Source organism: Aplysia californica, unplaced genomic scaffold (genome assembly GCF_000002075.1).
Source record: "Aplysia californica isolate F4 #8 unplaced genomic scaffold, AplCal3.0 scaffold00345, whole genome shotgun sequence".
Lineage (NCBI taxonomy): Eukaryota > Metazoa > Mollusca > Gastropoda > Aplysiida > Aplysiidae > Aplysia > Aplysia californica.
In genome coordinates, this window is record NW_004797615.1 from 248,031 (window position 1) to 259,606 (window position 11,576).

The 11,576-nt window shown below is 39.0% G+C and overlaps 1 protein-coding gene across 1 annotated transcript in view; it reads right to left on the reverse strand.

The window, feature by feature from the left end:
* Positions 1-496: 496 nt before the first annotated feature.
* LOC101854183 (solute carrier family 2, facilitated glucose transporter member 1) overlaps positions 497-11,576 on the reverse strand; it is a gene marked incomplete in the record, with an annotated part of 49,150 nt that continues 38,070 nt past the window's right edge. The window contains 6 exon segments of the mRNA XM_005102863.3: positions 497-4,285; positions 5,713-5,840; positions 7,394-7,469; positions 8,190-8,402; positions 9,908-10,006; positions 10,831-10,913. Of these exon segments, the coding sequence (XP_005102920.2) occupies positions 4,004-4,285; positions 5,713-5,840; positions 7,394-7,469; positions 8,190-8,402; positions 9,908-10,006; positions 10,831-10,913 (881 nt within the window).

Sequence of the window (11,576 nt, forward strand, 5' to 3'; positions counted from 1 at the left end):
CATCACGTCGAGTTGTAGGCTTTTCAAGATAATAAAGACTTCTTATCAACCTTCTATTGATGAATATTGGAATTGGTTGTTCCAAGTTCACATTTTCTGCTAAAAGCAGGGTACAGCCTCTGTGTTTTCCATAGCAGCAATCTCATTTTGACCCCTCGGTGACCTATGATGTTGTGTTTCTACAAACCTTTGAAGAAAGAATTATGACGTTTTTCTTAAATTAAAATAAAGAGTAGGCATACTATTTTTACACACACACACACACACACACACACACACACACACACACACACACACACATACACACACACACACACATACACACACACACAAAGACACAAACACACATACACACACATACATTGACACACATTGACACACACACATACTTACGCACAGATACACACACATCAGTTCATACGAAAACAAGCTTACGTTAAGTAAATATGTACAGATTACAAGTAACATTAAAAACACAAGCAGAATCAACATAGGCTATCATTTGAAAAGCATTAAAAAGACAAAATTTAATTAGCACAGAAGACACAGCAGCAATCCATACAGGTTTCAATAATAATTGTAGATGGATGTGAATTTTGACAACGGAAAATACAAACAACATTATGATCCCTCCTTCCGAAAAAGAAAAAAAGAAAGAACGAACCAAAAAGAAAGAAAGAAAGAAAAAAGACAAACACTGAACTCTTAAAAAAAATCCATCCCTTGAAAAAGGGAAAACTACTACCAAAAAGTTATCAACAAAAATAAAAAACAAAAACAACATTAACAACAATATCCACAACAGCAACAACGACAACAACAAACAAACAATAGCAGCAGCAGCAACAAAAAAAACCCAGCAATAATAAACAGTATTAAGATCAGGGTTTACTCAGCAGTAAGAAAGGCCAGAATTCTCGTCATAGAAAGAACCACACTGTGCCCGTTAGTGAATGGAATAAGTAGAACTGAATAAGCCCCATAAGGAACCAAAAGTAAATACAAATATATACATGTTATAAGCTACTATAACCATCCAGTCTCTGAACACACAAGTTGCACAGCTTTGATATTCCTAGAGATTTGAATGAATATAGAAACAAGCATACAGAAATGCAAATATATATGTTCAGGTCCAAATACTTGAAACAATAAATATAGAAATCTGTTGATTACTGAGAGATATATTACATGTCATCGCCATCATTCAACATTGCAGAAAGTCAAATTTTCTAAAAAACTGAAAATCAATTAAGTTGAGGAGTAGATAAGACTCCCTGATTGGCGCTATAGTCTTACTCATCCTCTAAAGATAGCAACAGATTTAGAAGAACTAAACATAAAATACTGCTCGAAATAAACTGTTTAAAAAAAAATTCTCCTCTCCTTCTTCTTTTATGCGTTCCCCTGCTAGATCTCAGGGGTAGTCGACTCCTGGTTCTTCAACTTGCAATGCGACTGATTTTTGGGTATGTGACCATTTTCCCTATTTAGTAGGGCCCCTTGCCTTCAGGCAGCAAAATTCCATTTTTAAAGGCACTCTAACTGTTTTTATATTGACTACTTTACTTTAATTTACTTTACTTTTCCGATCCAGCGGCCATTTGGGTTCTAGCCCTTTGGTCTGTCGATATGGCAAAGAATAGGTTATATTGACTACAGTATTGTCATTTTGGTAGAAACTTAAAATTTTCCCAGGTGACAGCTGAAGCTTATTCATATCGATTTAAGGTGGTTGGACGGCGCTGCTGGTAGGCCCTACTTCTTTACTTTCCCTCTGTTGTTTCTGTCTGTCTGTCTTACTTTTTCCCAGCAATAAAAGACCGTAATTGTGTCAATGTGCTTCTCTTTACTCAAAAACTCAAACCAAGGGATCTTCAATGTGAGTAAATTGCGAATGGGACCTCCAAGATTTTTGGCCTACCCTGAGAAGATTCAGGGTGTGGCTAGAAGACAGCAGTAAGAAGGGGCAAGTATTAGCTGTAGAAAGAAGTCGGGAGTAAAGGAGAGAAGAGCACAGAGGAGGGTGGAGGATGGAGATGAAAGCAGAATGACTAAACATGACTTGAGAACATGAAAGGAAGTGAACAGAAACAATTCTAGAGAAGAAGTATTTTCGGTTGCTGTCAGGCTTCAAACCGTGTATTTTAACATTAGACAATGATGAATGATGGTGACGAAGTTAATCTGAGAGATTCAGTACAACAGAACAAGATTATTGAAAGCAACGTAGTTTAGTCAAATTTGAATGTACATGTCATTGTGTGTCTACGTTTACTGCGCAGTTGAATTTTTGGTTGTTTATACACAGATTCATTTGGTGCACTAAAATGTGGCATAATATTATCATGTGTGTGAGCCTGGGGACGAATCTAAAGAGTCGGCAGTGCTGTTTCGAGTAAACGGCTGCCCCCCCCCCCCCCAAAAAAAAATGTTAAAACAATTTGTGATTTCTGGATGGAAACGAAATTCTTAAAAAAAAATTCCATTGATTTGACCATTTCTGAAGCACACACTAGAAGAATGTCAGTTTGATTTGGCTTCTTCGCATCTTATAAAAAGTTATTTGAAAAGAGGATGTTATTGAGGCTAGCAGAAACGTAGAACTTAGAAGAATCCTTTCTCAAATACTTGTTTTTGTATAATGGCTCAAAAGCTGTGTTGCTTCTTGAGGGCTTCTCCAGTCATCTCAACACTTTACACAGTATTTATTCAACACTCGATTCTCTATTTTAAACTATCAACTTATTTACTCAATGTCTGACTAAACAGGTGCTTCTCAGGCCACACACATAGATAGTAATATTTAATGAAGTGTCATTTTTTCTGTTTTTGTTCAGTGGACTGGATGTCTAAGATTAAAGAAGGATCTAATAGGGTAATAAAAACAGGACTGGCCAAGGAATTCTTAGCAAAATGATTGAGGCAGAAACTCTCCGAAAGCCTTTGACCTCTGAGAGCTCAAGAAAATGCCTCATCAATTAGCCTTCGACATCAATCTCTATCATTATCATAATTTTAAAAACTCCATCCACTCCATGACATTATGATAAGAATTGTCTTGAAAATTATTTGTTTGTTTCAAAATGCACTGTATCCCTCGATATTTTGTATGATATACTTGCGTTTCATTTATATTTTATATAGAGAGAACACATAAAAAAAATAAATTCTCACTTTTGCAGCAAATTGTATATTATAATATATACATACATACACACATGTGTAGTCTCTCTTTTCAAATCTGCTATACCAATTAGAGTTGTCTGATCCTGGCTGGCTTTTCTTCTACTTCCTATTCCCTAAATGTCTCGAATATGCGAACAAAGTTCTCAAAACGTTCAAGTTCGTCATCCTCATAGGAGAGGTCTGGAAGCAAGGCCATATCAACATTTAGATCAAATCCCAGGGTTGGATCCCCAAATCCAATCAAAACAGAATAGTTTTCAGGAAAACAATTCATTGCTCAGGATTTGTAAATCAATGTTAGTAAGTGAAGTCATTTAAAGTCGCCATCAAAACAGTTAGATCATGTAAACATTATGTGAACAGATGGTTATTCAAAATATATGGTGGTTAAGATTTTACTTACTGTTGTTGAGCATTTTAAAGATTTTCTTTGAACAATAATATAGAGCGCATCGTATCTTCTGATTAAGATGTGGATGCAAATTTTAAAAATGAACTTCCCAATCACATAATCTGTACGCTGTTTACAGATCATAGAAAAATACCCCTCTTATCTTCTGGTTAGGATCTTTGCTCACGAGTTGAAGAAATAGCACCATAGAGTGAAAGTTTTTGGCTGTTTTCTTAAAGCAGAAAAGTATGATATATGAACATACATAGCTTATTCTCGTATCAAGAGACCATGAAATCTGACCCTGAATGATTATAATTGGTGTATATGAATTGTGGTGTTCCCATTTGTTTTGCACAACATGTAAAAAAAATGTTACTAATCAGGCATCCTTGAAGTCCCTTTGTCCCTCCAATTCTGGCCCTATGCATCATTTGAGTATGCCAGATTTGTGGTTCCATAGCCTGGACTTGACTTATCCTTGTCTCCTTCGTCGACTGTCCCATTGCCATTGGCCGGGATGTCATTACCCAAGTACTTGAGCCCCGCCCCCGTTGATAAGGTCGTGTCTCCGTTAGCTTCCCAAATGGCTGCAACTTCTTTGAAGGTCTTTCCTTTGGTCTCCGGAACTTTGAAAAATGTGAATATGAAGAACAACACAAGGAGAACTGTAAAGGGCAGAAACGTGTAGTCCTGAAGACCCTCCTGTAGATAAGAAGAAGACAGGTATGTAAGTTGATATTAATGAAATTACCCCAGTCATTCAACTACTGTCAAATGGAAAAAGGGTTTTCTCAGGCAGGAGGATGTCTTGGACAATGTCATCATAATATCGTAAAAAAACAAGCAAGGGGGCGAAGTGGGAAATAGAAGTTTGTACAGGTGATTGTCTCGGACAGGCGGGTGTTGGAGCAGGTTCAACTGTATTCATTTTTATGAAAAGCTATTGTCTGCCAGTCTGTCATTATCTGTTACTTTATCAGAAAATGTAATGTCTAGGATCTGCGTTGTTGTGCACAAAAGATACTAGTTTGAATCCCAGGTGGGCAAGTCTCTTTTGATTTTATCTCGTATCTCGTGTCTTTGTGTCATAATATTACGGATGTGGGGCAGAAGAGCCAGGGGAAGACAAAGAGTAACTTGGATGGACAACATAAAAACACGGACTGGCAGAATATATAGATATGGCAGAATGTGCAACGGCAGCTCGCAACCGTGAAAGATAGAGAGTCATTACATGCCAACCTCAGAGTCAGAGATGACACCATCAGGTATCCAGGTATTATCTACTTCACAGCCCCAAATTGACCCTGACAGGCAGGTGGCCTTCTAATGATCCAAAATGTGTCTGGGGGGGGGGGGGGAGGGGGTTAAAACAGTTTAGATCTTTTAAGGATTGAGGGGGAGGGGTTGTCATTTGATATGTGATAATCGGGAGGTTTGTGTTTTGTGTTTGCTTCAAGAAAATACTAGTGGGGGGCAGGTGGGGGTTAGGAGTTGGGGGGAGGAGAAACACAATGCTGCGTGTTTTCTGCAGATGGTTGAAAAACACATGAACACCCTGGGTATGAATCTGAGTGTTGTCTGTATCCTTTTTCCTTCCAGTTCAGTATCCTTGGACAGTGTGAGTTGTGTGTCGAGTTCTGTGTTGTGTCGAGTGACCTGTTGGATTTATACAATGAGTTATGTTGTTGTGTGTTGTGTTGTATGACAAGTTGGTTTATTGTACTGTTTGGTACGCTGTGTGGTACGCTGTGTTGAGTTGTGTGGCATGTCGGCGTGTTGTGTTGTGTTGTGAGGTATGTGAGGAGTGTCTGTGTGTTGTGATGGGTCATGAGCTCAGTAATGAGTTTTGTGGTGTGATGCTTGTGCACTGTTTTGCATGGGGTCGAGTGGTGTGCGCAATTGTGTTGTGGTGGCGTGTTGTGCTTTGCTGTGTTGTGTTTTTGCCGTGACGTGAGTTGTGTTTGTTGTATATTTTGTGCTGTAAGTCTTGTTGTGTTATATTCTTTAGTGTGCTGTGCTGTGTGTTGTGTTCTTTCGTATTGTGTTAACTATTATGTTGCCTCCTGTAGTGTGTTGCACTTTTCAGTCATGAAGTAATGTGTGAAGTGCTGTGTTGTGTATTGTACCTGTATAGAGGGAAACACAAATCCCACAATAAAGCTGAACAGCCAGTTGACCAGCGTACAGACGGACATGGCAGCTGGCCGCGCACTGTGGGAGAACAACTCAGCCACAATCAGCCATGGGATGGAACCTGGGAAAAATGGGGATGTTAGTAATAATAACAATAATAACAAAAATGATAATAATTATAATGATAATAATAACAATAATAAATAGTAATAATAACAAATTATCTCAAACAAAACATTTTGAAAAGCTAGCAAACAATATGGGGGCAGAAAGCCAGAAGTGATCATGTCCATTTTGGCCAAAAATGTAAAAAAAATATCATAAAGAAGGTATTCAAATGATATTGCATCATGCCTGTAAATATAAAACCAATCCGCTCTGTAGTTTTGCCACAGTCGCAGTTCTTGACATGTTTATGTCCAAGAGTTGTCTAGTACACCATGTTTAAAAATCTATCTTGCTCCAAACAAGGAACGCGGATATTCACTTCTATCTCTGAGCCGGCGGAAAAAAAGAAAGAAACAAACACAGCAATAACAAAAACGCCCCATTCAAGCAAATCATCATCATAAAGTAGCAGATCTGAAAAAGACATCAGCAATCATTGTTCTCCATTCATTTCTCTGCTCAGGTGCTCTAAAAAGTGGATATTATCCTGATGTTTCCCCATCACCCATTTTGTCAGGTTTTCCAAACAAGTTTCTTTGGGTCTACTATGCCTCGTTTGCCTTCTATTTTTTTAGCGAGATCAAAATGTTCAAAGCCTTTGTAACGAGCCAAAAGTCCTAAAAACAAATAGACAGCTGAATGTATGACTCTGCCATTGTGAAAAGTGACGTATGACGGAGTTTTACACTGAGCAGTCAAAACATTCAAGTAAAAGAGTCACGACGAGGTGGAATCAGGCGCTCGTCAATTTTTGGGCATGTGGAATTATTTGTGTCGTCTGAAAGCTGATTTATTTGCTATCAATGAAATAAATACCCATCTATCTTGAATAGAACTCAAGATATTTGCGATTGAAGGAAGTGAGGTGGCCTAGTTTCAGTGGTGAAATTAGTGAAATTAGAGAGAAAATGGCTGCCAGAGTTTTGTAACTCCAATAGCTAAAGAGTCCTTGAAAAGAGAAAAATGAAATATTTTTTGCCTGTAATCAATGTTTTTCAGTAAAATTCACACGTATATGTGTTTTAATATGGACATAAAAGAGGTTGAGCTAAAAAATAAAAATTCCAAAAAAATATCCAGAATTGCGGAAAAATACCTGTTTCTCCGATTTCTGTATTTCGACGAGCGCTTGATTTCACCACCCTGCGTCACAAATAAATATGTGAGGCATCGTGGTGAAATCAAGTCATCGCCAAAGTGATGAAATTGAAGATATTGGCATTTTTTTAAGGCACAAGAAATGTAAATTTTCAGTTTCCAAGGACTCTCAAGCTATAGAAGTCATCAAACTTTGATGGCCATTTTTCTTGCTAATTTTACATCTGAAACCAGGTGACCTCCACATCCTTCAGTCACAAATATCTCGACTTCTATTCAAGATAGATGGATTTTTTTTCACCAAAAGCAAGACAAATGAACAAGCTTTAAGATGATACTAATAACTCGATATGCTCAATAATTGGCCGGTGCTAAATTCCACCACATTAAGTAGTGTGGTCCACTTACCGGGTCCCAGGGCGAAGAACACGACGTAAAGCAACATGACTGGTATGGTGACTACATCAAACCAGGAGACCTGGTCCTGTGGTCATGAGAGAAAGTGGATGAGGAAGAGGGGTGGGCGAAGGGGGGAATAGGGAAGGTGGGGAGGAGAGGGTGGGAGAGAGGGAGTAAGTGGGTAGGGAAGGTCAGGAGGATTAGATGGGAGAAAGGGGGTAAGAGGGTGGGGGAGGAGGGAGAGTGGACAAAGTGGGGAGGAGTGGGAGGGGAAAGGGAGGGGGAAGGGAGGGGAAAGGGAGCAGAAACCACCAGTGAGTCAGTAAAAAGGCTTTATCAAAATATGCAAGTCCTAAGAAGTAAACATTTTAACTGGATAAATCATTAATAAAAAAAAAGTCAGAGCTAATCATTCTCCCACCCCAAGAAAAACAGAATTAAAAAAAAGAAACACTCATACACACATGCATATACATGCAAAGAAGAAAGAGGGAGAATAAGAGAGAGACAGAGAGCAAGAGCGAGAGAGAAAGAGAATGAAAGAGAGAGAGAGGAGAAAGAGAGTGACAGTGTAGCGGAGAGAAAGATAAGTAGATGGAGAGAGAGAAAGAAAAAGAAACAGACAGAGAGAGAAAGAGGGAGAGAGAGAGGGAGAGAGAGAGAGAGAGAGAGAGAGAGAGAGAGAGAGAGAGAGAAATAGAGAGAAACAAACAGAGAGACAAAACAGAGTGAGAATGAGAGAGAGAGAGAGAGAAGGAGACAGACAGAAAGACAAACAGACAGAAAGACAAACAATCCTACTAACCTCCAAAGCCAGCGAGATAGTGATGAGCACACTGAACACTGCCATGCCGCCCAGCCCAGCCAGGTGAAGAGTCCTACGACCCAGGCGGTCAATCAAAGGTACCGTTATTAAAGTCATAGTGACCATAACTGCTCCCACTGCACTGGTCGTATATTTGGCATCAGTTTCAGACATGCCAGCCTCCTCAAACAGACTCGTAGAGTAGAAAAACACCTGAAAAATATATAATTATTTGTAATTGTAGATATTTTGAACACAAATTTAGATATTTTAGGAGGCAGGCTGCTCATTCCCTGCTTGTAAGGGCCACAAATACAACGCCTAAACGAAATCGTCAAAAAGAAAACTACTGTGAGAAATAATTAAACCAACCAACAACTGTACGACCGTCACTAAAGATAAACTTACTTTTAGGGAGTCAAACAAACCCTCTACTGTCTTGGCTACTTCAAGGTCTTGGAAAAGAAGAATAAAGACGCGAAAGAAGCAGTGTACTTTACCTTGGTTTCATACTGGTAAGGGAAATAAATCTATAACCTTGTTAAATTAGTAAGTGTTGCAGGAGTGATGTCCCTTCTATTGAAAAAGCTTTCGCAAAGATCTTTTGCACATAATCCCCCCAAATGGATACTCAACTGCACCTGTCTCATAATATTGTTCTGAAGTAGCTGTATCTGTTGATTGTCTCCATAATCTACACAGGTAGAGTTACTACTTTGGTTAAGAAAAGCTATTAAGGGAAAATAAAGGTCTTGCTTTTCTTATCAGGCGTCTTGATTTGGCCCTGGATATTGTATGGTGTTACAAGGAACATGTTGCTCTTATTTTGTATCAGTTATAGCAATATCTTTACTGGTAAAGACTTCTTTTCAAATATGTTTCAGAAAACCAGTAGAAACCCTGGGAGCTGTGTAATCATCAAGTTTGGTAAGTCCGAAAGCTATTCTCTGGGAACATTTTACACTGTTAGCGCATGTTCAAAAGTGTTAACTGAAATCAGTTTCGTAAGTTCGGTTTAATGTGTGAGAGAAAAGAGAAGAACATCGACATGTTCATAGCCACTTTCTGCAGGGAAAACAAAGATAAACAGCCAGAAACAACAGAGGGAAAGAAAAGATGTATGACCAACCAGTACTGCCTTCCAACCAACCGCTTCTACAGAAGTGATGACATTAAAATACATGTACAGGTGGATTCATGAACAGGAGGGCACAGTCCCCAAAAACTGAGCAGCTGGAAGTTTCAGGATTGTAACTGACTGTGAATGTTATTTGCCCCCATCGACACATTTGACATACTTTAGTAGGAAACAAGCCGCTTCATCTTTGCCAAACAGGAGTCGACCTGAACTGACAGTGACACAACATCCTAGCTGACAGATAGATACACCTGTCCCCGTGGCTTCATGCAAAAAAAATTCTGAAATTATGCAAACTGATCCCAAAAATTTGAAATTATGCTATTCAGTTAATTTTAACAAAGAATAATAAAGGAAAATAATCAGAAATTATGCAAAAAATGATCAAATTTTGTTAAATTATACAGGGTGCATAAAACCTCAGGGACAGATATACTTCATGAATTTAGACTTTCCCACTTAAGAATCAAACTCATGACTTCTGTATGCCATTGTGACAAGCTCACCCATTGTACTACAGAAGCTGGTTTTGAACATCTCACTCAGTAAAGCAACAAACTAGAGCAATATCTCGACTCACCCCGTTGATTCCTGATAACTGTTGGGACAGCTGCATCACAATTCCAATGATTATCGGGGTGCGCAATGAGGGCAGTCTGAACAGCTGTATGATCGACACCTGGAGACAAATAGAGAGTACATAATAGTATAATAGTTGTAAGTACGTAAAGCATCCTGTAGAGTGCGGATATGTGTTATATAAATGCAGTTATTATTTATTCTTTCACAGGCATCATGATGAAATCAAGCGCTCGTCAAAAGAACGAGATCAAAGACATCAGCATTTCTCCGCTAGTTTGGCAATTTTTATCAAATTTTTGTTTTTTTAGCTCTTTACCTTTAATGTCAATTTAAAAACACATTAAGTGAGGATTTTACTGAAAAGCAATCATGAAAGGCACAAAAAAAGTAAATTTTCATTTCCAAGAGATCTATAACTATGGAAATCACCAACTTTGACGCCCATTGTGAAACTAATTTTACTTGTGAAACTAGGAAAACCCCACTTCCTTAAATAGCAAACGTCTCAACTTCTATTAAAGAGAGATGGATATTTTTTCATCAAAAGATAGACTAATTAACAATCTTTAAAGTTAAACCAATAAGTGCACATGCCCAAAAATTGATGAGCGCCTGATTCCACTGTGTCGCGACACATCTATAAAAATAACATTGTATCAAACACTGGAGACAAGTGGGGAAAAATAATGCTGTATGAACACTGGAGACAAGTAGTCTATAACTAAAATAATGTCGAGAGGTAAATGGACAATTACTAAAATATAATGCTGGAGACAATTGAGCAGCCACTTTATCTTTTCTGTACCCACATAGATGGAAAAGTCTCAGAAATGAAGAGGTTACTGTCTTTAAAAGTATGCTATTTTTGTTTATATATAAAGCCAGTGTTTATGGGACAATTTGCGAATCAAAAGATCTTACCGTCTCCTCATCTGCCGCCATCTCATGCTGGATTTCTTCTACCTCGTCTTCTACAGAATCTCCACCCCGTAGTGTGGTCAATGCTGGGGATGAGAGGGGAAAGGAGGAGAAGGGAGAGGAAGGTAGGGGAAAGGTGGGTCAAGGATGGGAGGGGAAGGGAGAGAAGGTTTCGAGAGAGGTAGGGAAGGGAGGAGAAGTTCAGAGTTGGGATGGGGAGGGGAGTGGGAGGAAGGGAGAGGAGAGAGGGTTGGGGTAGGGAGGGGATGGGAGGAGGGAAGGGAGGGGAGGGAGTGTTGGGTTGGGGAAGGGGAGGGGATGGAATACTCAAGTTTAGAATATTACGAGAAATTGAGTAGGCCTAAAACAAACAAATAATAGTTTGATTTGGTAAAACCTGCACTCGAACCCTTCTATAAGAGAAAGAGGTCCACAAAACAATGGCTATTTATGGGAAAAGCACAAAACAGACAGACCAAAACAACAGAGGGAAATGAAATAATGAGGACTAACCAATAGAGTTCTTTAACTTTCCACACCAATGAACCAGCATGCCATATTAACTCCAAATTGTATCTTCAAGCTGAGAGGTCACAGGAACAAACTGGGCATTGTGTAATTAGAGCGATATACGGTATATCCTGATTGTGAAGAAATTTGTAGATGCTGAAAACTACCAGTCAGCTCAAATTTGTCTATCTGCATGTATTCCCCCCCCTGCCCCCGCCCCCTACCCTCTCCACCCCTCC